Below are 24,889 nucleotides of genomic sequence, written 5' to 3' on the forward strand. Positions count from 1 at the left end.
AAATAAATCAAATAATTTACAATGTGTTACTGAAAGTTTTAGCTAGATGTTGGTTTTTGGTAACAGGGAAGCAGTGTTGTCTAATGTTTAAAGTAGGGGGCTGAAGTCAGGACTCCTGAGTTCTGCTCCTAACTCTGCCATTGACTTGTTTATTGCATTAGTCAAATTATTTAATTTCTCTGTAAAACAGATAAAAATGAGTTTACTGGTCTGTAAAATGCGTAAAATAATACATGCCTATCTCAAATAGGTTTTAATGAGTTTTAATTAATAATGTTTGTAAAGCCCCGTGATATCTTTGGATGAAATACAGCATTCTAGCAGTGCAAAATATTTATTTGTGTATTTATCTTTTAAAAGATGAAATACAAGGCATAGTCACAAATTATTCTCTGATTTGTTTTTGATACAGAATATGGTAGGGGAGTGGTGCCCACCTGAAGAGCACAGTGGAAGCAAACCTCCACCTAATAATAATATATTGGGTCATGTGGTTCATAGATTGATGGACATTGTCTACCCTCCAATGCCTGAACCCCCACCACCTGTATTTCCTCCGTTTCCTATCCAGGGATGTGTTTTAGGAAAGCTTTTTAGTGGAAAAAGCACCTGTGTAAAGTTCTTGGAAGAAGGTAGAAGGTTTTTTTTCTGTAGACTTTTTTATTTTTTGTTTGTTTGTTTATACTTTTTTAAGCCCCAGTCCTACAATGAGCTCTTTGTGGTTAGATCCCTGCACCTGTGCAGAGCTCATTGCAAGATAGGTGCCTCAGATGCATCAGAACTTGCAAGGTCTGGCTCCATGTAATTTATTCTCCACCTTTCAAAGTAAAATGAAAAGTTCCTGAATGTAAAAGTGTATTGTTAATTCATTGTACCTCATAACTTTACTGCTTCAGAATTTAAGTAAAGAACTGTGATAAATGTTTTCACAGAACTTGTCTGTAGATGGTTATAAAATGGCCAACAGACTAATTGCAGTTACCAATGTACATTGTACAGGCTGCAGTGTAGTGTCGGTGGGAACAAACTCCAATAAAAACCCAAACCAAAAGAAGTGTGCATTGCATTTAATAAAGCTGCCTTGTCAGAATTAATTTAATTGCATTTAATAATCTCTTTACATTCTTTCCAAAATGGAAACCTATCACAATAACGTTTCTGTCTATTAGCTTGCAACATTCAGGTATTGTCTATTGATACTCTGGTCCAGGACAGCATCAAAGCTTTCCATGAGAGTGAAATTAAAAGTGAAAGCAGCTTGATTCCACGAGAAGCAGAGGGTTCTGGGAAACAAAATGAAGTAAGTGCAAGTTTCATTTCAGATTTAACTGTTATAAGGAACAGCGGAGCAAGTTAGGGGAAAAGTATATTAGTCATGTTCCTTCCTCTTCTTTGAGATGAGTCAGGTATAGAAGACTTGCACAGGCAACCTTAATTCTGACATTTCCTAACTTTTGAGGGGTTGGCTTTGACACCTTAATAGTGTTCTTTTGGCGTTCTGTTTATCATCACCAGACGCCTTGTCCCAATCTACTCCCTTTATTTCCCCATGTCCAGCTTTATCCCCTCTATATTCAAAGCAGACTCCTTCCTGCTCCCCTTCTGCCTGGGTACCAGCAGGGGGGTCATAAAGAGCACAGGAGACACAGCCTCCTTGCTGTCAGCCTCCTTGCCCCAGCCCTATTACACTGACCCAGAGCAGCAGTTACAGGGAAAGTACCTCGATAGCCTTGTAGCATGCTCTGTTGTTCTGTGGTGATGGCACATGCACAGTCTGGTCAGCACTGGGATTGTGAGAGGCTCAAGCATACTCAGAGAGGAGGGAGTATTCTGAAGTTTTAACTGTTAAGCTCTAGCAAGTCTCTACTGAGCACACGTGAACAGGTAATTTTTCAAAGGCTTATAATTTGGCTAATTTAGGCGGATTGTCACGGGGATGGAAAAAGGTCCGTCCCACTCACAAAGGTCACCTCTCTTCTAGATTTCAAGTCCCTGCTCCAAAGCATGAGGATGCCAGACCATTTCAAAGAACAGATCACCATAATTTTTTTAAATGGGCCACACAACGTATATTTCCTTAACCTCAGTCTTGGAAACATCTGAACCCTTTTGTCTGAAATTTTCCCAAATACACCAAGCATAGAAAATTTCAGCCCAAATAGTTAAAGTTTGGAAAAGTTATAAGAAACTGAAAAAAGGCTGATAATGAGGAGTGTCGGGCAACCTTAGTAATAGGTGGTGATACCAGTCCTGCCTATAAGAAAGTCTTGTTAGTCCACATGGTGTGAAGCTGCCTAGTAATAATCCCACATTAGGATGCTCTGTTAAGTAGGAGGAACCTTACACTGAATATAGGCATGGAAAGGAGTACAGACCCGCTCATCCTTTATTATATTAATGCACTAAAATCTTGAGTCACTGAAGAAAGAGATTATTTTTGAGAACTGCAATGACAGAAAAATAGCTTAACCTCATACTGGAAGAGTAAATCAGCCCCATCTATAGAACTGTAGATTAATGTGTTATTGCCATGCAGGGCCGGCTCTAGGATTTTTGCTGCCCCAAGCAAAAACAATTTTGGCCGCTCTCCCTCCCCCGTTTTATTCTTACCCCATCCCCAGCCCTGCTTCAACTCTGCCTCTTCCTCAAATCCCCAGCCCTGCCTCCTCCTCCCAGGCTCTCAAACCTGGGAGGGAGAGGGAGCAGCATGCAAATCAGCTGTTTTGCGCGCCACGGCCGCTCGGGATCTCCCCCTCCCTCCCAGGTTTGAGAGCCTGGGAGGGAGGGAGAGCAGCGGCGTGTGAATCAGCTGTTTTGCGCGCCGCGGCCGCTTGGTATCTCCCCCTCCCTACCAGGTTTGAGAACCTGGGAGGGAGGGTGAGCAGCGGCGCGCGAACCAGCTGTTTCACGTGCCGTGGCAGGCGAGCGGCAGCAGCGGAAGTGAGCTAGCGTGGCTGGGGCACATTTTTAGGGGCAGGAGGGGCGGCATTCTGGCGCCGGCCATGCCGCTCCTAAAAATGTGCTGCCCCAAGCACCAGCTTGTTTTGCTGGTGCCTAGAGCCGGCCCTGTTGCCATGCAAGAGTGCTCCCTTTGGATATGAGAAAATGCCAGAATACTCCCTTTGTGCAGTGTGACAAAATGATGATTTCAACCTCAACTGTAAACCATTCTTAGATTTATATAGGCCTGATCCTGCTTCCATTGAAGTCAATGGCAAAATGCCCACTGACTTGAGTGGGATAGGACCAGGACCATAGTGAATAGAGTGATCATTGCCTTCTAGCCTGCTCTGTTTACCTAAATTTGAGTAGCATCATGAGTAAATAACAACCCTCTCTTTCCTGTCACTCCATCCCCAACTTTTCATTTGCTTTTAAGTTACCATCAATATCAAAATACTAATTACACTCATCATTCCAGGATGACATTAGTAACTTTTTCTTACTGTTACTATAGATTATTCTGCTGTTATGCATCTGACAATCAGTTTATATATGTTTAAATAACTGAATATTCAATAAAATACTTTTAAAACATCCAAAAACTATCCTTGCTTAATGTTATGAAAACTAAGAAATGTGGTTTGTGATTGTTTAATTTATAAAAGGTCCTGAAGAAGCCGCCTTCAGCTTTAGCATCTCAGGTTTCTGAAATAGTGCCAAAGAGCACATCACTTGATGGAACCAAAGGTAAAAATGTGTAGAGTTAATTAGATTTTTTAAAATAATTTTGATGGCTGGATTTGAATGGAAAAAAAGAGGATACCTCCATCCCCTGCTGATTTTTTGCTTATATGTTCTCGCAGGTGTTTGTTAGTGCCCACTACAGCTCATGCTTTGCAAAAGTTCCCATTATGACCCTTGTTTCCACATGCTCATAGTTTTCCAAAATGTTCACCTCTGAGGTTGAAACTTTTTCAGCCTCCTTGTATTAGGATATGGTGGTTGAATATAGGCTATTCCCTTGGGCAGAAAATTTTAACCTCCCTTTTTTGAATGACTCCGGCAAAAACGGTTTGAAGTTTGAAACCTGAAGTTTGTCATGGACATAGCCCCCAAACCTGTGAACACATACCTAACTTCAGATACTTGTGTAATCTCATGGAAATCAATTAGACTATCTGTGTGCGTAAACTCAAGCATATGCAGAAGTGTTTACAGGACTAAGCCATATTCCTCACTGACTATTTGTGGCATTACATAGTGTGAGGAAGAGAGAAAAAAAACAAAATAGTAGTTATTTTATATTTGGAGAGGGACAACAATATGTTGGGTGCTTTATAGAGAGGTATGAAGACAAGAATCCTGCCCTGAAAAGCTTACAGTCCTGAAAACTCTTTCTCCTGTGTGTAGTCCTTTCTAATGCAAGTTGCCCTATTGAAGTCAGTTCTCAGGAGTAAAGTCTATTCATGTGAGTAAGAATTTGATGGATTTTCTCTTAAAAATAAATAAACTGAAAAGGCGAAGTTATAGTAAAATAATTATGGATAACAAGCTCCTGGGGATAGTTTGTGCCTCCCCCCGTGTTCTGACCAGTGCAGAGAACCCTGACAGTACTCACTAAATAAAAATATTCTGTAATATTATGTATCCATAAGAATAATAATACATGTTAATGTAATAAAAGTAATATTTGCTGATGTTTTGTTATTGCTAGGTAATGGTCTTGGCAGAAAAGAATCTTCTCATCAAGAAATGAAGTCCAGCGAGAGTAAGGATGAAGTATCCAAAGTATGTAAACTGACTTTGACTTCCACCATGTACAGATATATGAAATGTCTGTATATTAAACAAAACTGGTTAATAGTGCACTTTTCTCTTATTATTTTTAATTTATGAACCATGGCACAGGCTCATATTTCTATATAAAATATGAAAAGTTATAACTTTACTCAAAGTAACTACTCAAATTTGGATTTGTTTTCTGCGTTGGCTTTGTCCTCTGTGTCATCAGAATTATCCACAAATACCTCTTCATCGCATATTTCCCATGCTTTTAAATCTGCTTATTACTATATCCAGAACATTTCCAGAATTTGTTACTATATTGGTCCTACCAATATTAAAATGTTTATTTCTTAGGGCTAGATTATGTTAGCCTTATACTAAGTAGTACCTTACTCAACAAGCAGGATGTGGGAATATCCTGAAGACCTATAGAGAGCATGACTCTGGTGACACCAACCAGATTAAATGTTGCTATAAAAACCTCAGTCTTGATTATAATCTTACACTAGTGTAAATCAGGACTGGGCTCATTGGAGTTAGTAGAGTTACATCAGTGTGAAACCAGAGTGAGATCCAAATCTAGTAGAGTTGCATCAGTGTAAAACCAGAGTGAGATCCAAATCAGGCCTTTTAACTTTGAATTTCCTGATTTTTTTAAATGCTTCATTTTTCAACCCTAACATTGCCTAACATTAATTTTTGCATGTAATGACCAAGATCCTAGGCCAGTTTACATCTGCTGAGGATCTTGCCTTTATTAGTAATTGAATAAGTGTTTTAAGTGTGCAGTGGAATGCATACACTTTAACAATTAGTGCTCTGAACTTCCTGAACATGATATTAGTACTACATATCCTTTTAACTGCTCTTTTTCACAGTTATCTGTTCGTGCCTGTCTTGGTGCAGCATCAGAGAAATTGTTGAAGAAAGGAACAAATATTCCTGATGAATTGCTAGTTGACATCATGGTGGAGGCTATTAAGTATGAAATAGTGTAGTTTGCTTTCAAACATAATTATATGCTAAATAATTATATGTTTCTTAGGGGTAGATACTGCCATTCTTGCTCATGGTGAATAATACCTGATTCCGCGAGTAGTGCCACTGAAATAGATGGAGCTACTCGTGGAATAGTTTTTACCTCCTCTGAACTAATAGGCAAGTTGATCGAGGCATGCACCTCCCTCTAGAAATCTGTTATTTACTACTGTAGTTCCACATGTTGGCAGAGAACAGAAAATTGGCATCTTTTCTCATGGTATAAAGATCAGTCCCACAGTGTTTGTTCCAGAAAATTGCAGTCCTTTTGTTTTGTTTGTTTTTAGTCCTGTTTTCTGTGGTTTTCTATTTGGAAAATCTTTTGATTTCTAGTGTTAATTTTAATGACATACATTGTTATTTTATAGAATTGTCATAATATTTTGTTTTACCTAATTTCAAATTACAGAATTATGGAAAAACTCTTTATTATAAATGTTAATATTAAGTTAAAGTAGTTTCTCTACATGTTTATAGTTCCTTGTTTATGTTTAGACGAACACCACAGAAGAAGGGATGGGTCATGGATGGATTTCCAATGACAATAAACCAGGCAAAACTACTTGAAAAAGCACTTACAGGAAGTGATCCAGACAAAGCAGAAACAAAGGATGAGAAGTCTAAAAAGCCCTCCCTAGTTACAGACCCAGCAGCCCCAAAAGATCCCCCTTTATCCCCACCTGCATTAGATTTTGCTCTGTTATTAGACATTTCAGACACCACAGTGCTGGAACGCGTGGCTGGCATGAAAGGTGAGTTATACTTCACTGCATATATTACCCATATCATGATAAAATGGGAAATACAAAGTAGTTATGACACCAAGAGAGCCAAAGTCATTAATGTACTGCTTGGTTGCCATATGTTTACAACACCAAGGATCAGATTGGTTATGTGCGAGGAGTTTGTGGGCTGAATTGTAAAATCACATATAAACTTACTTAATTTTTATCACAAATACCAGAAACTCTTAAAAATTTACTTGTATCTTCCCTGATGATGATGATGGATAGGAATTGTGTGTTGTTTAGATTCATCATCAGATTTGTTCTCTATGTGCAGTTATAAAAAGAGGGAAGCTATTGGCTGTATTTTAATATTTTTCAGGCTCCTTTTGGGCCTCTGACTTCAGATTGTATACTCCTGCTACAGTGTATAGCTAAATATATATGACATACTAATCACACACTAGTTACAGAAGTTATCTCAAGATTTACCAGAATGTCTCACAATAACTTATACTCATTGGAGCAAAAAATCATTACTGACAGATTTCTCTAAATCTCACTAGATCTCATGGATACTATGCATCATTAGTGCAGGTACTTTCAAACTATTGTAGATTTTTTCCCCCTAATTTTCGAGATCTGCCTGCAGCCAAAAAATGCCGTGTTTGTTTATTTGTTAATATCTGCATTATGTTGGCACCAGCTGATGTGCAATATCTCACATAATTTAATGAAGTGTCAAGTAGAAAAAATATAGGATACAGCAAGTGCAGAAATATGACTAGTTAACTGTGCATGTGCAGACAATATCATTCTCTGAGGGCTGCATATTGCAATGATTGAAAACTAGGAGAGATGCAAAAGGGAGAAGAGGGAAGGTGCACACCCGAGCAAGTGGCACCACTACTCCCCACACTGATCACTGCCTTCAATATGTATGTTCATTTACTCCTGTGAGGATGCAGGAATAATTGTTTTTGACAAAATAGCCAAAGCACATTGTATTATAGAGTAGAGTCAAAGATAAGGTGGGCAACAAATGGCCACCCCCACACTCCACTCAGGGCTATGGAGGGACATATTATCTTGAAGAGAACCTATGTTGTCCAAATTCAAAGGAGAATGCCCCTTAAACGTCCAAAGAATGACATAGGGCTTGTCTTTACTACCATAGTTACCTGAAGTTAGTATACTTGAGTTACTCCGCTCAGGCTACCCTATCTCTGAGTGAGATGGCCACACTGGGAAAGCACAGTCATCTGATTAGCAGCACTGAGTGATTGGATTAGCAGTAGATGAGTTGCTGTTACATGAGCTGCTGCATCCCTAATGTGTTACTAGCTCAAACACCAGCATCACTCGAGCTTCAACCTATACCCTTTAACCAACTAGCTCAAGCCAGCTAGCTCGAGCTTAAAGCACCATTTAACTCTAGCTAGAGATTTTTATGTGTGAACAGAGGGTGGGTTAAAGGTAAAACTTGAGTTACAACTAGAGCTAACAATGCAGTGACGACAAGGCCTTAGAATTTTAGATTTGCAATTCTTAATCATTTAAAGGGATTGTGCTGCTAAAGCACTTTGAAAATTTGACAGTAAATGCCATAGTCCCAGGAACCTAATGAGAATATATTCCTAATAAAGTACTGTATTACCATCTCCTTTGTGTGGAATGTATGGAGCCAGTTTTAAAAATGAAGGAGTGAAGTAGCCAGTCGATGTTTTCATTTTGATAAACTTTTTAACAGGAACACAGAACAAGTCTATGTAGTAACTTCTTTCAATAGTCTCTGGTATTTTCTACTCAACAGATAAATCAGGGTCATCACAGATTCAGCTGGAAGACAGTTATCAAGCTTCAGATCTTGAACTCAAAGAAAGAGAGAAGATCGACTTAGTCAGGGACCAGATACAACATAGGTTTGTTATATTTAATACAGTAAGGCTCTACTTCAGCAGCGTATTGAAGCATGTCATTAATTTTGAGCACAGAGTAGTCCGAGTATACTTGACTTCTAATGACACCTTTCATGTACTTAAAGTTAAGGATGTCCTTAAGAAATTGCTGAAGTAGGTATCCTCATTTATTGGTATAGTATAAATGATTCCCAAAGATAATAATTCATATACTCTACTTTTCAAAGTCTTGAAAAGATTATTTTTCAAATTCATATCAAAACAGCTATTTACATATTTATATTATATGATACATAAATGCATGTTGTGTCTAAATTTGGCCTAGGGTATTAGATTTCCAAAATTGTGCTTTCTTTTATCTTTCTCTTTTATTTTTATATACAAAAATAGTACTATACTTTTAAATATTTAATTTTGTATAACAAGCAAATTTAAAGGGACAACAATCTGCATTTTTAAATTTGTAATTAGTTTATATTAATATATTAATAATTAGTGATTTTAGTGATGATGTAACAGAAGATTAGTTTAACCTGTGACCTTATCTACACTGGGAGTTCTGCATCCAGAATATCTCCAGGATTGGCATTAGATTTAGATTAGATACTATGCTATTAAATGTGTTTGTTGGGTTGGGAATATTTTATTTTTCACCATTTGTTTTAACATTTTGATTTTAAAATTATACACTGATATGATTTCACAGAATTGCGGGCTTTCTAGACAACTGGCCAAAACTGGAGAAATGGTTTTCAGTACAGCAAAATATTCTAGTGAAAGTTAATGGTGAGACAGAGAAGAACCTTCTGTGTAAAAGGGTAAAGGAAATCTTATTGGAGGAAATTGCTAAAAAAGAGAATAGAAGTAAGTTTTTGAATTTATGTTTTTCATATGAAAACTTTAATATTAAAATATATGGTTGGGCCTTTATAATTCAGAAGGAAGCTTTAAAAAATCTCACTGCCACTGAAAGGTATAATACTTTTGCAGGTTTGTGGAAAAGTGACACATTTTTCATTCTCACTGCAAATTTTTTTATATAGACAAAAACATTTTCTAACTATATATTTTATTGACAAAGACCCGTATTACACTGCGGAGGCAAATAGATTTCCCCCATTAGGTGAAATTTTATTATTTTGCCCATGAAAAGCTATATTCACTTGCAGAAATAGCAAAACTTTGCTTTGGATCAAACTCACAAAAATACCAACGTTGGAATTTTGGTGGTAGTTCAGCTGTTGTGTGTGTATTGATGTATACATGGATTGTGTAAGCCTGGGCCAAATTCTGTTTCCAGACACACTAGTATAAATTTGGAATAACTTAATTGATGTTGCTCTAGTTTTACACTGGTATAACTGAGAGAAAAAATTGTCAAGTTATGTTTAATTTTAAAGGGCATATTTTCAGCAAGTCTCTATAAATATACGGCTTGCGCAAAGGCAAATGGATGCACCCATTTTAAACGTAGCTTTTTTTTAATGCTAATCCATTTAAATACATAAAACAAAAGTAAAAACATATTTGTTGTTCGCACAGATATTTTATAAGATATAATAGTGAATAATCTTCAAGATTTATTGGTTCAAAATTAATAATATGTTTACAGTACCTCTTTTATCAGATTATATGTGTTTTATTGAAATTGTGTTGAAGGAAAAGACCTGGAAAAAAAAGAAGCTGAGAAAAAGCAAGAAGTTCCTACCCCTTTGCCACAAGCTGAGACACTAACAGTTCCAGCAGATAAAAATAAGGAAACTGAATCTCCTTCTCAAGATAGGGAGCCTATGCCTGCAAAATCCAAATCACCCAAAGGTTTGTCAGCCATAGCAAACTTATTTATAGAGCTCGCTCTTAGCTGTTTGGAACAGATCCTGGGAAATAATAAATATTTTCAGTGTATTTCAAAAAAGATTAACTAGAGCGTATTTCCTAGTAAATAATGGTCCCAAACTTCTGAACAGCCTGTCTACCTTTTCCAATTATATGAGTCAGTTTCACAGCTTCTCACAGATACTTTGAGAAGAGGTTCTAAAATGTTCAAAAGGAGCTGTCCTGCAGGTATAATTTACTTCCTTGAGGTAACTGAGTATTAATTTCAGCCTTTCCTTCCTGTGTTTAACCTCAGAGCTAGTACCCTCATCATCTGAGACAGCGCAATGTATATACAGGAAAGACCAAGTTTTCATTATCAACATACTAATATACCAATTTCTCTCTAATGCTGGTAACTCTGCATCTTAAAGGTGTCTCTGTTGTGTGTCTTTGTGGTTTTTTTAAAACTTTCCTTAGAGCTACCCAAAAATTCAGAATCCTTTAAGGACAAAAAGGTAATGAAAGATGAAGTACCCAAGGGAAAAGATGCAGCAAATAAACCAGGTGAAGTACACTTTTTTTTTTTTTTTTTTTACTGTTTTGGTAATTAACATAAGGTTGTATAGTTCTTACTTACCTTCCACTCCTCTCTTTAAAGATAGTGTTGATAACTGTTAATTAGGATGTAAGGCACACTGAGATATGGACAGTTTGGTGTAGTATACCAACAAAGGGAGATTCAGCCACTTCGTCATAAATTCTTGTAAATGTCACACATGATAGATAATTGGATAAAATGTTTCCAAGGAGTCAAGTGGGTTGGCTTCGTCTTCTGCATTTATGTGCGTGCACTTTGGCGTGAAAGCCTGGCCCCACTGAAGTCAATAGCAAAACTCCCATTGATTTGAGAGGAGCAAGGATTTCACACTTGGAGTCTGGAGGTGCTGCATAGGCTAGAGGGATGATGTGAGCAAAGCAGAGATATGAGTGTAGGGCTATTAAGTGAGGGAGCACTGGATGGAGCTTTAGGGCACTGACAGGGACATCACAATGTTTAGTACAGATATCCTTCGAGTACTTTATTTGGTCATCAGCTTATCTGCTTTCTGTCATACTAAGTCAGCACTTTCAGAAGCAGCTGTTCCTTTGGGGAATACTAGTTATGCTATTATTGAATGTACAGATTTGTCACAGCTATGAGGCAGTGAACCAAGATATGTCTTCACTAAACATTTAAATAAAAAGAATGGGACCACTGTATAGCATTTTTAAATGAGCTTATTGTACACAACATGACCCATTCAATTCTCTACTCAGTATAGCCAATATTATTTTACCATACCTTATGTTCTTGTCTGACTGCTCCCAGAGCAAAATTATTTGGCTGGAGTGCAGGTGACAATTGCAAATCTTGCCGCATTTATAGTTCCTATGGATGGTTTTCTTAAGTAGTTTTCCACATTTTCCTCCAGGCCACTAGATTCCCCCCTCCCCCCAGCTCCCTTCTTGAATGATCTTTTCTGATCCCCCTCTTTAGTTTACTAACTTTATCTTCCTTTATCTGCCTTGGTCTTTCCCCCAGTTCTTGTACCACTCATTTTCTGCTCCTTCCATACTTCTCAGTTTCCCCTTAGTGCCGGGGTTTGGATCCAAATTCACCTGTTTCTTTCCCCTTTCCTATATATCTGATTTTTCTGTTTTTATTCTTCTTCTTCCCCCTTTGAATCTTGCCCATACCATCTTCCTGCCCCTCCTTTTGCCCATTTCTCTCTCATTCCTCAACAATTTAAAAACACCTAGTATTTAGAAAGTGATCCAGTAGTGAGAGTGATTGTAAGTACCCATTCTTTCATTTTCCTTTTGCTAGAAATCTTTCAGACTATGTGTTGTGTATCCCCACTTGCAGGGTTCTGACCTATGCTTTACTTTGTACTTTGCAGTACATGTAAAGTTAAGAGTAGCGTGTATATCAAATGATCAGGGGGTAGCCGTGTTAGTCTGTATCTACAAAAACAACAAAGAGTCTGGTGGCACCTTAAAGACTAACAGATTTATTTGGGCATAAGCTTTCGTGAGTAAAAACCTCACTTCTTCGGATGCATAGAGTGAAAGCTACAGATGCAGGCATTATATACAGACACATGGAGAGCAGGGAGTTACTTCACAAGTGGCGAACCAGTGTTGACAAGGCCAATTCAATCAGGGTGGATGTAGTCCACTCCCAATAATAGATGAGGAGGTGTCAATTCCAGGAGAGGAAAAGCTGCTTCTGTAGTGAGCCAGCCACTCCCAATCCCTATTCAAGCCCAGATTAATGGTGTTGAATTTGCAAATGAATTTTAGTTCTGCTGTTTCTCTTTGAAGTCTGTTTCTGAAGTTTTTTTGTTCAATGACAGTGACTTTTAAATCTGTGATAGAATGACCAGGGAGATTGAAGTGTTCACTTACTGGCTTGTGTATGTTACCATTCCTGATGTCCGATTTGTGTCCATTTATTCTTTTGCGGAGGGACTGTCCGGTTTGGCCAATGTACATGGCAGAGGGGCATTGCTGGCACATGATGGCATATATGACATTAGTGGATGTGCAGGTGAATGAGCCCCTGATGGTGTGGCTGATGTGGTTGGGTCCTCTGATGCTGTTGCCAGAGTAGATATGGGGACAGAGTAGGCAACGAGGTTTGCTACAGGGATAGGTTCCTGGGTTGGTGTTTCTGTGGTGTGGTGTGTAGTTGCTGGTGAGTATTTGCTTCAGGTTGGGGGGTTGTCTGTAAGCAAGGACTGGCCTGCCTCCCAAGGTCTGTGAGAGTGAGGGATCATTTTCCAGGATAGGTTGTAGGTCGTGGATAATGCGCTGGAGAGGTTTTAGCTGGGGGCTGTATGTGATGGCCAGTGGTGTTCTGTTATTGTCCTTGTTGGGCCTGTCCTGTAGTAGGTGATTTCTGGGTACCCGTCTTGCTCTGTCAATCTGTTTCCTCACTTCCCCAGGTGGGTATTGTAGTTTTACGAATGCTTGATAAAGATCTTGTAGGTGTTTGTCTCTGTCTGAGGGGTTGGAGCAAATTCGGTTGTATCTTAGGGCTTGGCTGTAGACAATGGATCGTATGATGTGTCTTGGATGGAAGCTGGAGGCATGTAGGTACGTATAGCGGTCAGTAGGTTTCCGGTATAGGGTGGTGTTTATGTGACCATCACTTATTTGTACTGTAGTGTCCAGGAAGTGGATCTCTTGTGTGGACTGGTCCAGGCTGAGGTTGACGGTGGGGTGGAAATTGTTGAAGTCCAGGTGGAATTCTTCAAGGGCCTCCTTTCCATGGGTCCATATGATGAAGATGTCATCAATGTAGCGCAAGTAGAGGAGGGGCACTAGGGGACGAGAGCTGAGGAAGCGTTGTTCTAAGTCAGCCATAAAAATGTTGGCATACTGTGGGGCCATGCGGGTACCCATAGCAGTGCCACTGACTTGAAGGTATAAGTTGTCCCCAAATCTGAAGTGGTTGTGGGTGAGGACAAAGTCACAAAGCTCAGCCACCAGGCTTGCTGTGGCCTCATCAGGGATACTGTTCCTGACAGCTTGTAGTCCATCCTCATGTGGAATATTGGTATAAAGTGCTTCTACATCCATGGTGGCCAGGATGGTGTTTTCAGGAAGAACGTCAATGCACTGTAGTTTCCTCAGGAAGTCGGTGGTGTCTCGAAGATAGCTGGGAGTGCTGGTAGCATAGGGTCTGAGGAGAGTGTCCAAATAGCCAGATAATCTGGGCTTGAATAGGGATTGGGAGTGGCTGGCTCACTACAGAAGCAGCTTTTCGTCTCCTGGAATTGACACCTCCTCATCTATTATTGGGAGTGGACTACATCCACCCTGATTGAATTGGCCTTGTCAACACTGGTTCGCCACTTGTGAAGTAACTCCCTGCTCTCCATGTGTCTGTATATAATGCCTGCATCTGTAGCTTTCACTCTATGCATCCGAAGAAGTGAGGTTTTTACTCACGAAAGCTTATGCCCAAATAAATCTGTTAGTCTTTAAGGTGCCACCAGACTCTTTGTTGTTTTTATATCAAATGAAGCACTCTGAGTAACCCTAATGCCTAGGGTTAATTGAATTTAAAAACAGCATCTTGCCATGAAGTCATGGGGTAACCTCAAAGCATTATTGGTCCTAGAAATTATTTCAGTGTGACTCCAGCTCTTCCCAGTCCTGCTGTATAGAAACTGTAAATATTTTCAGTGTTCAAGCACCATCAAGCAGAAATTACATGGTGATACCTTGAAATCATGGTAACTATACTGTAAGTCATAATGGTAACAATACCATTTACTTTTTGTTAACATGGTAAGTAACTTGTTTCATTATCTTTCTATTTCTTCCACAGCAGAGCTTTAGGAAACCTAATTTTTTTGGCAAATCAAATAAAATAAAAGCTAAACTGGAAAATATCACTATATAGCTGCAAAACTACTGACTTCAGCTATATATTGGTTGTGGGGTGACACATTTGAACACCTGCAAACTTTATTTGACGGCAACTAAGCATCTTAGCTGTCTAGGTCCATGTATTCTTATGTAAAATATATTTGAGGGTACTAATTGTGCATTCATATTTAAGGCTCTGTTCGAGGAAAATCACCAGGGAAAAAATCTTCACCAGGTACACCTGAAGATCTACCTCCTCCCACCCTTGTAGGACCACCACCAATTAAACCAGGATCAGATGAATGGGTTTATATAGATGAGCCACTTCCCAAGGTGCAGCAGTTCAAGATTAGGAATCTTTTATATGACTATACTTTATCGAGTTCTATATAACTTTTTGTCCATTACAAATGAATTCATTTTTAAAGATATTTCTAATACATAATGAATGCAGGAGAGATTGTAGCATGAATTACAAATATAAATACCTAAAGAGATGAGATTTTAAAAATATGCTGCAACTCAGTGTATAGTATTGAAAATATCTGATAATTTGATAATGACATATATTAGAAGTTTATGGTTAATTCCTCAGAGTGACAATGCACATGGTTGACAAGATGGTAACACTTTCATAATATTAAAGATGTATCCAGAGTAAATATTCTATTTTGGCAGGGTATTTGTAATACATTATAACTAAGGCTAAGTTTTTGTCACTGATATTTTTAGTAAAAGTCAGGGACAGGTCATGGGAAATAAACAGAAATTCATGGCAGCCCATGCCCTGTCCCTGACTTTCACTAAAAATATCCCTGACAAAAGGGGTAGGTGGGTTCAGCACCCGCTGCTGCTGGGGCTCCCAGGTCCCCCACCGATAGCCCCCTCCCTGTGGGAGCTCCAGGGTCCCCCTGCCCCTGGGGCTGGGCTGTTGCGGGGTCCCCTTGCTCTGGGCAGCTGGTAGCTGCAGGATGCCCTGGCCACGGCTGCAGCTAAAGCTGGGTAGCTATGGGGAGTTCCCGTGGCGGGCAGCTGCAGGAGGTCTATCGGCTGCCTGCCGCAGCTGAGCAGCTGCGCGGGGTCCCCACACCTGCCTGCTGCAGCTGGGCAGATGCAGGGGGGCCACTGGCCATGGCTGGGCAGCTGCCTGGGGTCCCCCCGCTTGCTGTGGCTGGGCAGCTGTGGAGAGTTCCCCCATGCCCCGAGGTGGCTGGACAGCTGCAGTTCCACCAGCCCCTCCTCCCCGCGTGGTTGGGCAGCTGCAGGTTGGGGGCTGGGAGCTGCGAGGGCGGGGCTGGCTGGGAGCTCCAGCCCCGGGGCAGAAAATGTCACGGAGGTCAATGGAAGTCCCGAATTACATGACCTCCATGACATAATCGTGGCCTTAATTATAAATAAAATAAGGGAAATATATTGTTAACCTGATGTCCAGAGATACCTCTTTCCTATACTTGCTGATGGTGTATTTGGACAGGCTGTAGGAAGTATATAAAGTAAAGATTTGTGTATTTTAATAATTAACAGGAAATACCTGAATTTTTAGTACCTTATTGGGAAACGGTAGAAAATACTTATGAAAATACCATCAAAACTATACTTGGGTGTTTAAGAAAAGAACGGTATTCTGTGATTCACTACTTAGCAGATAATAGGTGAGTAACAGTAGTTTATTGCATTAGAATTCTCATTTTATATTAATCCTCTAGTACACTGTAAAAACAATGAGGAGTCCTTGTGGCACCTTAGAGACTAACACATTTATTTGGGCATAAGTTTTCGTGGGCTAGAGCCCACTTCATCAGATGCATGGAGTGAAAAATACAGGAGCAGGTATAAATACATAAAAGGATGGGGGTTGCTTTACCAAGTGTGAGGTCAGTCTAATGAGATAAATCAATTAACAGCAGGATACCAAGGGAGGAAAAATAACTTTTGAAGTGGTAAGAGAGTGGCCCATTACAGACAGTTGACAAGAAGGTGTGAGTAACAGTAGGTAGAAATTAATATTGGGGAAATTTAATTTAGGTTTTGTAATGACCCAACCACTCCCAGTCTTTATTCAGGCTACCACTCTGAAACCTAGTACACTATGTATGTTTTAGCGCTAAAACTCTTGTTTTGACTCACTGTTCACAGAAACCATTTTAAGGATTACCTGAAGCGTCCAGACCATAAGCAGGAGTTTGTATCTCAGTGGCAATCTGATTATAACTCCATTGCTGATGATCTGTGGGAAGATGAAGAAACAAAAGCAGAATTACACCAAAGGGTTACTGTAAGTAAATGGCAAATGTTTCAATTTATCTGTACATCTTTGTACATCTTTGAGCATTTGAATTCACACAGGATTGATGTAAATATGAATACTAATGTACTAATGCTACCGTGCCTAGGTAACTATTATATCAACCCTTCTCACTCTCCACCACCACCAAACAGCACCAGTCACCAAACAGAGCCCTGTTGGCACAACCCTTGCTGCCCAATGGCAGTGGCGGCATGTGGTACAGGTCTCAGAGCCTAGGCCTCTGATCGAGTATGTCCCCTCTCCCCCCCACTAAGCATGAGGAAGAAAGAGGAGGAAAGGGAAAAGCAGCCCCCACATGCTGAAAGAAAAGGAGTAGGGGGAAGGAAAAAGAAAAGTAGAAGGGGCACATGGAACACTTCCTCAGCCTTTTCCAGGTGAGCTCTCACCCCCTTCCGCCATCCTCCAGCCCCAGAAAATGTCTCCATTACTCCTGGCCCCATCAAAATTGCGGCCCAGCTAGCAAGGTGAACATTTGAAAAATGAAGAATTGATTACATGACTGGCAAAAAGAGAGAATGATTTCTAATATCAAAATGTCAGAATATACTTTTTCCAAGAGAATAGCATAAACCCAGTTAAAAACAATTTCAAGAGGCTAAAAAGAAATACTGGAGTTGGAATATCCCATATGTGATGCTCTATCTCAGTGGCAAAACCTAAGGTCACATGGAGAGAAGAATAGACTTTAAGTGCAGAATTCCAGGAGATGGAAAAAAATTGTGGCAGTTGCTACTAAAGAATCAGCTTCATTAAATAGAAAAGGAATGCAACTGTTCTTCTTAGAACAGGGGTTCTCAAACTGGGGGTTGGGACCCCTCAGGGGGTCACCAGGTTATTACATGGGGGGTCGTGAGCTGTCAACCTCCACCCCAAACCCTGCTTTGCCTCCAGCATTTATAATGGTGTTAAATATATTAAAAAAGTGTTTTTAATGTGTAAGGGGGGTCGCACTCAGAGGCTTGCTGTGTGAAAGGGGTCACCATTACAAAAGTCTGAGAACCCCTGTCTTAGAAGATCTGCATACAATGAAATAAAACTATTGTATTTTTCATATTGCATGTTACTTTAGTAATATCTCCTATTGGCCATAGTGATTATAATTTTATCAGTAGGCAAATAATTTAAATTAATACCTACTACTAGTGGACTGAACTTAGCCACTCATATTTCCCCTTCCTTTGCTTTCTTTTTACATTGACAGCCTGCAACTGATAAACTGGTAGGAGAAAAGGCTAGAGAAAAACTTACCCTGAGTCAAACTTATTGCTGTTGTGAAAGAGACAAAGTGGTAGTTATTTTAATATACAATGGCAAAATCTTTTCAGCAGATCTTTTCAAAGCAGTTGGTAGTCTGGTGAACCTTACTTGTATTAACTTTGTTAAAGAGATGAGTTTATTACATTGCAAATAATTTTCCAACTGTTTTGCTAAAATGATTGATTAGATCTGGCCTGAAGTGCTTGTCATCATATTGAAACAAAACGTTATAATTGCAGTGTCATTTTTTTGCAGTGCATTGCAATGAAATCCTAAAAGCTTAGGGAACTATCCTGGAGTTTAGTTATGGCGGACAGAGGACTTGGAATAAGCACTGTTTCTTTTTCTTTTCATTCTTTTCCTTTGTCAAAAATATGGTCGGTATACCAGTACCTCTGTTCTCAATTTTGTTCTTTTTTTATGTGTCTATATAGAAGAAATCTGGGAAATCGCCATTAGATAAAGGACTGAGTGCTTTTTAAGAGCAAAGCATGAGGGGTACCTTCTTTCAGGTTTAAAGGCCAGTGCAGGTGCATCTCCGCTTCAAAGACCTGTTTGCCATAAGTGGCTTTTGGCCCAGCAAAAATTATATTCTGGTCCCCAAAACTGTGACGGTTACAGCCTCCACCACCACCAATTCTCACTCCAGTTTTGGAGAAAAAACAGCTGGTACATTGTGCATTCATTGGTACCAGTATTACTAGTTGTGTCTTCTTACTTCTCAGTCAATCCATGCCCCTGGTGGGTCTCCAAAGCTAGATTTTGTGAGATTCAGGGCCTAGTTGATTACTTTTTGGCCAGGTTCGTTTGGATTGACTTTTATTATACTGAGGAAAAAGGTGTTTAATTAACAATAGGATTGAAGTAAGGTGCCTTTGCCATGCACACCAATATAATTTCTTAAATATATGAAAGATTGCCTAAGGTTTTACACATCAGTTATTTGCAATAGTATTTGTATTTAGGACCTGAGGGACCGTCTCTGGGATATTTGTGAAAACAAAAGGGAAGAAGCAGAGCAAGAACGTAGTGATATCATGAATGATGGCTGGTTACCAGATCATATGGGAATCCTGATGAACCATTTCTTTTCACTTATGCAGGTATGGTAAATTGCTAAATCAATATAGTCCTGATCCTGCAATAGTCCGGGCAGACTCTTGGATTAATGTATTTATCTCAATGGGACTTCATGTGTGTGGTTCCTTAAGACTATACAGTCAAGACCAAATATCCGTTTAATTCAGTCCTACTAAAGGAGGAAGCTGACTGAAGTGAGGAGTGAGAAAATAAAAAAAAGAAGACATGCACGTGCACTCCTGGCATTGTATTACCTTCTGGGCAGAGCAGATCAAGAAAAATAACATTATCATAGTCCTGTAAAAATAAATTTTCAGGCTACATTGCATAATGTTGCTATTTGCATTCAGCTTTCCAATCAAATGAGTTTAGTGAAATATCCTGGTACAGGTGATGCTTTTCTATTTATAATGGCCTCTGTTCTTAACTTAGCCTTCTAAATGCTATAATTATATACAGTGCTACCAGACCCACCTATTTTAAGATTGCCCAATACTTCCTTTTATAAGACCCTGTATTCTGTTGCTTTTAACTTTGCCAAACTTTAACCATTTGGGGTGAAATTGTATACGCTAGATGTCTTTTGGAAAATTTCAGCCAAAACAGTTCAGCCATTTCTAAGAGTGAAGCAAAGGAAAAAAACATTGTTTTGCCATTTAAAAAATATCTGGTCATTTTTTAAATTTGGAACATGGACTTGAAATTTGATAGGGATTGGCTTTTGTGTCAGTAATGTGCCTTTTGCTGTTCCTGAAAAATTCTGCTCACGTTTGGCCAAGTTATAAACCTTTGAAAAACCTCATATCACACATGTTCAGTAAAAACTTCTTAGCGTTTAACAGATAAAATCTCCAAAGGTATTGTCCTTAATGAACATGCTCCATCCCCTCACAGCTCTTAGTGACCAGACTGCTCATGCACCATCACCACAGAGTGACTGAGCATGCTCCAGCCCAGGGCTACAGGGTTGAAGCTGGACTTTCCCTGTAATTGCTGCTTCCAGTTGTTCCAGGCCAGGGCATGGACAGACACTAGAACTGAAAATGGAGACTCTCTAGCCCGTGCTCTCAATGACATCCTTCCCTTTTGGTGCCCAGGCAGCATGGATGAAGAAGTTGTCTGACTTGAATGCCTAGAGGACAAGATTCATACCGGGAGGGATGGAGGGAGGGAAAGGAGTAGACTGGGACAAGGAATCTAGTGAGACTAGAACTGGAGGTGAGGAGAGACACTGTGAGTGAGTGTTGGGGGGTGGAGGAAATTGGGACTCAGGTTGGGGACTGGGATTTGGTGGGCAAGGAGACTCACAGCTGCAGCTGAAGTCAAGTGAGAGCTGTGCTCTGAATATAAAGTGCTATCTAATGCTAAGTACTCTGAAAAATCAGATCCTAAGCTTCTTAAATTAGGCATCCAAAATTAGTGGATAGTTTTGACCTTAATCTCTCTGTGCCTCAGCTCACCCTCTGTAAAATGGGATAATACCATCCCCTCCCCTCACAGGGGTGTTTTGAAGATAAATAAATGTTTGGGAAACACCCTAATCAGTGCCATAGAAAAGCTCATGAGGAAATTCAGAATTCAGTATTCAGAGTAGGGTTTGAATAGTGTGCCATGAATAAACCATAGGCCATCCATTGAATCATGCAGATAAAACAAAATATTCAATACCTGATCTTAATAGAGCACCATCCATCCTGTGCACTGAATGAAGCAGGACTTCTATGGATAAAATATCATGTTATCATGTAATTTAAAACTATCATCATGCCTACACAGAAGGGAACTGAATTAAAGTTGCACAGGCAAGCTTAATTCTGTCATTTCTTAACTTTTAAGTGCTTGACATTGATTATATGTATTTTTGGAGCTCTTTTACAGTATCATATTTAAAAGTATACACTCTAAATATCACTTTTCTTAGATGCACTGACAAATGATGTTGTACATTTATATTTTCATCCTTTTTTCATGGGCCTCCATTCTCTACAGCATCAAATCAATCTTGTCCATGCTTCAACATCCTGAATAATTTTGCCTTTCCCTATTTAGTTGGGCTAGTCTCTTACTATGTCAAACATCAACCTTTCATTTGCCATCTTCAATTACTTGTTTAACCACTTCTTCTTTGAGTCGTGTCCCTATGGGTGCTCCACTCTAGGTGCACTAGAGCCCCCTGCACCTTTGATCAGTGATTTCTCATAGCAGTGTCCGTTTGGCCTGCTCATGGGTGTTAAGTCAGTCTCATGCCCATGCTGTTGTTATATAGCACTGCATGGGCGAACCACTCTCAGTTCCTTCTGAACTGTCTTTGCCTGAGACAGAGCTCTAGCAATTGTCCTATTGAGATTCCCTCAACTTTGTTTTTCTCTCTTACTCATGTAACCTATCTACTAGGTGCAGTCGGCAGCCACAAGGGCCAGGTTCAATATCTAGGGGTCCTTTTTACAATACAACTGAGCACTGGCTTGAGCTCCCCACCCAGTAACCTGGGAAATTCCAAACCACCCCTGGGAATCTCTAAGAGACAATACTTCCCCTCTTGCAATCACTGGGTCTGTGTGTAGTAAAGAAACTTAATAAAAAGAGGGAAGTAACCTGGCATTAATTTGGGGAAATGCAACAAGCATGATTCAGAAGCATATGATCATGAGCAAAACACCCACTCCAGAGTACTTTGGGCAGTGCCCTTTGCCTCAGGTTCTCACCTTGTGGTGAAGACGTCCAATAAACAACAGTTCCTTCAACTCCCCTGCATTTTATTGTTGGCCAGGATAACTTTCAATACTGAATGCTCCTCTTTAGCCTATCATCTGCCCCAAGGGTTATGTTGGTGGTAGCAACGCAACTCCACAGGAAAGATGTTTTAATATTCTCTTACCTGGACCATTGGTTGTTGAACAGCCGCCCCCTGGAACTGATGTCTCGGGCAACTTCCAAGGCCAGAGGACTCTTCCTCAAATTGGGCCAACAACTGTACATACAAAAATCCATCTTGACCTGGGTACAGAACCTAGAGTTCACAGGGGCACATCTTGATGGGGGCAGTGATAAAAAGAGCCTATCTTCCTCAGCACAGATTTGTGACTCTTTCCAACATAGCAAACAGAATTCTGCTTTGCCCCCAAACCACTATCAGGAACTGCATTCAACTACAGGGGCACATGGCAGCCACCACCTTCATTATGGAACATGCCAACAAATGAGCTGCCTTCAAGCGTGACTCAGAATCATCTGTTCACCCACCAGGCACAGTCTAAATATGCTTCTTTCCGTACCTACCTTCATGAAACAGTGGAAGGACCATCACAACGTTTGCACAGGAGTTCCATTTGCACATCTTCCCCCAGTGATCATTATAAAAATGGACACTTCTCTGTTCACATAGGGAGCACAGCTCAGCTCTTACATGATCTAGGGCAAGTAGAAGTCGCTAGAAATGATGCTCCAGGACTTCAGCTCGGAGCTCTGAGCTTCAGCCCTGCACGGGATGGCAGTGCTCGGGGCTTCCGCCCGGCAGGACCCATGGACCCCCTGAAACCAGCTTGTGGCCCTCTCGGGGCCATGTAGGCCTGGTTGAGAACTGCTGCTCTAGAGGGTGCAGGTGTGGATGCAGATGCATATAAAAGGTGGAGTGTGGATCGCGGGTTGGATATAATTTAATTGTTGCAGATGCGGATCCAAATTTTTGTATCCGCATAAGGCTCGTCTAGTTTGTTAGTGCACTTTGAGCTATCCTTCTTAGCAGAGTAAGCTAATGCAGGTTGCACCCACTTTGCCATGAACTAAGTTCATGTGTAGTCAAGCACTAAGTGTCATTGAAAGTTAATGGGATTGTGTCCGAAGTCACTGAGCTGCTTCTGACTTTTCCCCTCAAACTGTTACCTTCTAAGTACCCAAAACCTCTCCCCACCCCCGTGGAACTGACATGATATTTGCTACCATCACATTGTTCACTCTGCTTGTGGGTTATATCCCTTCCCCAACACTTACTTACTTCAGGGCATGGATCATCTACCACTCTGTGTACGTACAGTGCCAAGCGCAAGGGGTCTGCATTCTTGGTTGGCCCTTTGACATTACCGTAATTAACATGATTAATTATAATTTTACCTACTATAACCTTCATTGACAACGATGGGCAAAATTACTCATGCTAAAACTAGCAAGTCTGAAATTGTGATATCTATACCTTTACATTCAACAGCTTTGTCAGAGAAGGCAATAAGAATAGCAACAAAACAGGCAGAGAGTTCCTGATTGCTGAGATCCTCTGGTGTAGGTTTTACTATGGGATTCTATAATCTGTTCTTCAGGTAGCTATATTATTGTATCAGTATAGATTTTATATACTCATTTTAGCAAGGTCTGATATCCCTAACAAGTCTATATCAGATTTCCATCCACTTTCTTTGTTTTCTGTAACCAGCCAGAAGAATTTTTATCTTTAACTTATGGCCAACTGGCTGTTTTACACTATGAGATTTTTATTCTTTTTGTGAATGTGGTTTTGTTCATTTTCCCATGAATATGCAGTGCCGTTTTGTCAGTTAGAGACTCCGACACTACTGGTTTAATAAATCAAAGCATGACAGGTGCTAATGCTTTTTGGCTTCACTCTGAAATAAATAGATGTCTTGAACCTTACAAAATCCACTTGTTTTTTCTTTATACTGCTTGCACAATTATAATTCTTTCTTGGTCATTTAAACAAATTTCTTTTGCTTTATAGTATTATTATTAAAAGTTTTTCATAATTTGGATTAAAGATGTATTCAAATCTGTTTAATTACAGTTTATAAGCACATGGTAGATTTATTTTCATATAATTTTATTTATATATATGTGTCCGAATTAAATATCAATATATTTTTATATTCAAATTAAATATATTTTTCTATTTCATAGCTGATATTGTTATTAAAGCTTAGAAATATCTGTATTAAAGTTTTGAATACACTTTTTGAAAGTGTACTTTTCCAGTACATGTTGTAGTATGTATTTATTATAAAATACTTAAACACATATGATCAACCAGTCCTATTTTCTAGCCTCCATCAAGCATTCTCATGATGTAGGCATTGCTTTTGATATTATACTTCAGGGTATAAAAACAGAAAATGCTTTGTTCCATCAAGTTTTGAATGTAAATCTGTTTTCCCTTATGAAGGTTGAAGTGGACCGTTTCCAAGATACAAAGAGATTTCTACATGACTATTACAGGGGAATGGAAGGCAAAATGCCAACAGAGGCCTGTCAAGAGTTCACTAGAATCCCATTATTAGATATTGTTAATGTAGAGCAATCTGTAGATCAAAGCAAGTCAAGAAGGTAAAAACTGCATTGGAAAAAAAAAGTAACATAATTAATTTAGCATATAAGTGTGTTTGTGCATGTGTAACTGTTAAATAGATAGATGATGATGATCACAGCCATATGATAGATGTTGAATATTGTAATGTATTTAATTTATTAGACACTTTTGGCTGCCCCATCTAATAATAATTATAATATATGGAGATATACCTATCTCATGGTACTGGAAGGGACCCCAAAAGGTCATCGAGTCCAGCCTTCACTAGCAGGACCAAGTACTGATT

At 39.6% G+C, this 24,889-nt stretch overlaps 1 protein-coding gene across 4 annotated transcripts in view; it reads left to right on the forward strand.

Annotated features, from left to right (window-relative positions):
- Positions 1-24,889, forward strand: part of LOC117889540 (sperm flagellar protein 2-like) — a 74,679-nt gene that overhangs the window by 12,852 nt on the left and 36,938 nt on the right. Inside the window, exons 4-18 of one of the 4 annotated variants that reach the window (XM_034793897.1) lie at positions 413-632; positions 1,170-1,300; positions 3,609-3,690; positions 4,658-4,731; positions 5,607-5,710; positions 6,262-6,518; positions 8,305-8,413; positions 9,117-9,274; positions 10,070-10,228; positions 10,706-10,792; positions 14,841-14,980; positions 16,172-16,299; positions 16,784-16,922; positions 19,178-19,315; positions 24,460-24,620. In XM_034793897.1, the coding sequence (XP_034649788.1) occupies positions 413-632; positions 1,170-1,300; positions 3,609-3,690; positions 4,658-4,731; positions 5,607-5,710; positions 6,262-6,518; positions 8,305-8,413; positions 9,117-9,274; positions 10,070-10,228; positions 10,706-10,792; positions 14,841-14,980; positions 16,172-16,299; positions 16,784-16,922; positions 19,178-19,315; positions 24,460-24,620 (2,087 nt within the window). Of the gene's footprint in view, positions 1-412; positions 633-1,169; positions 1,301-3,608; positions 3,691-4,657; positions 4,732-5,606; positions 5,711-6,261; positions 6,519-8,304; positions 8,414-9,116; positions 9,275-10,069; positions 10,229-10,705; positions 10,793-14,840; positions 14,981-16,171; positions 16,300-16,783; positions 16,923-19,177; positions 19,316-24,459; positions 24,621-24,889 lie in introns of those variants that run through there. The other 3 variants (XM_034793898.1, XM_034793900.1, XM_034793899.1) reach the window with 3 other exon arrangements.

Source organism: Trachemys scripta, chromosome 17 (genome assembly GCF_013100865.1).
Source record: "Trachemys scripta elegans isolate TJP31775 chromosome 17, CAS_Tse_1.0, whole genome shotgun sequence".
Taxonomy (NCBI): Eukaryota; Metazoa; Chordata; order Testudines; family Emydidae; genus Trachemys; species Trachemys scripta.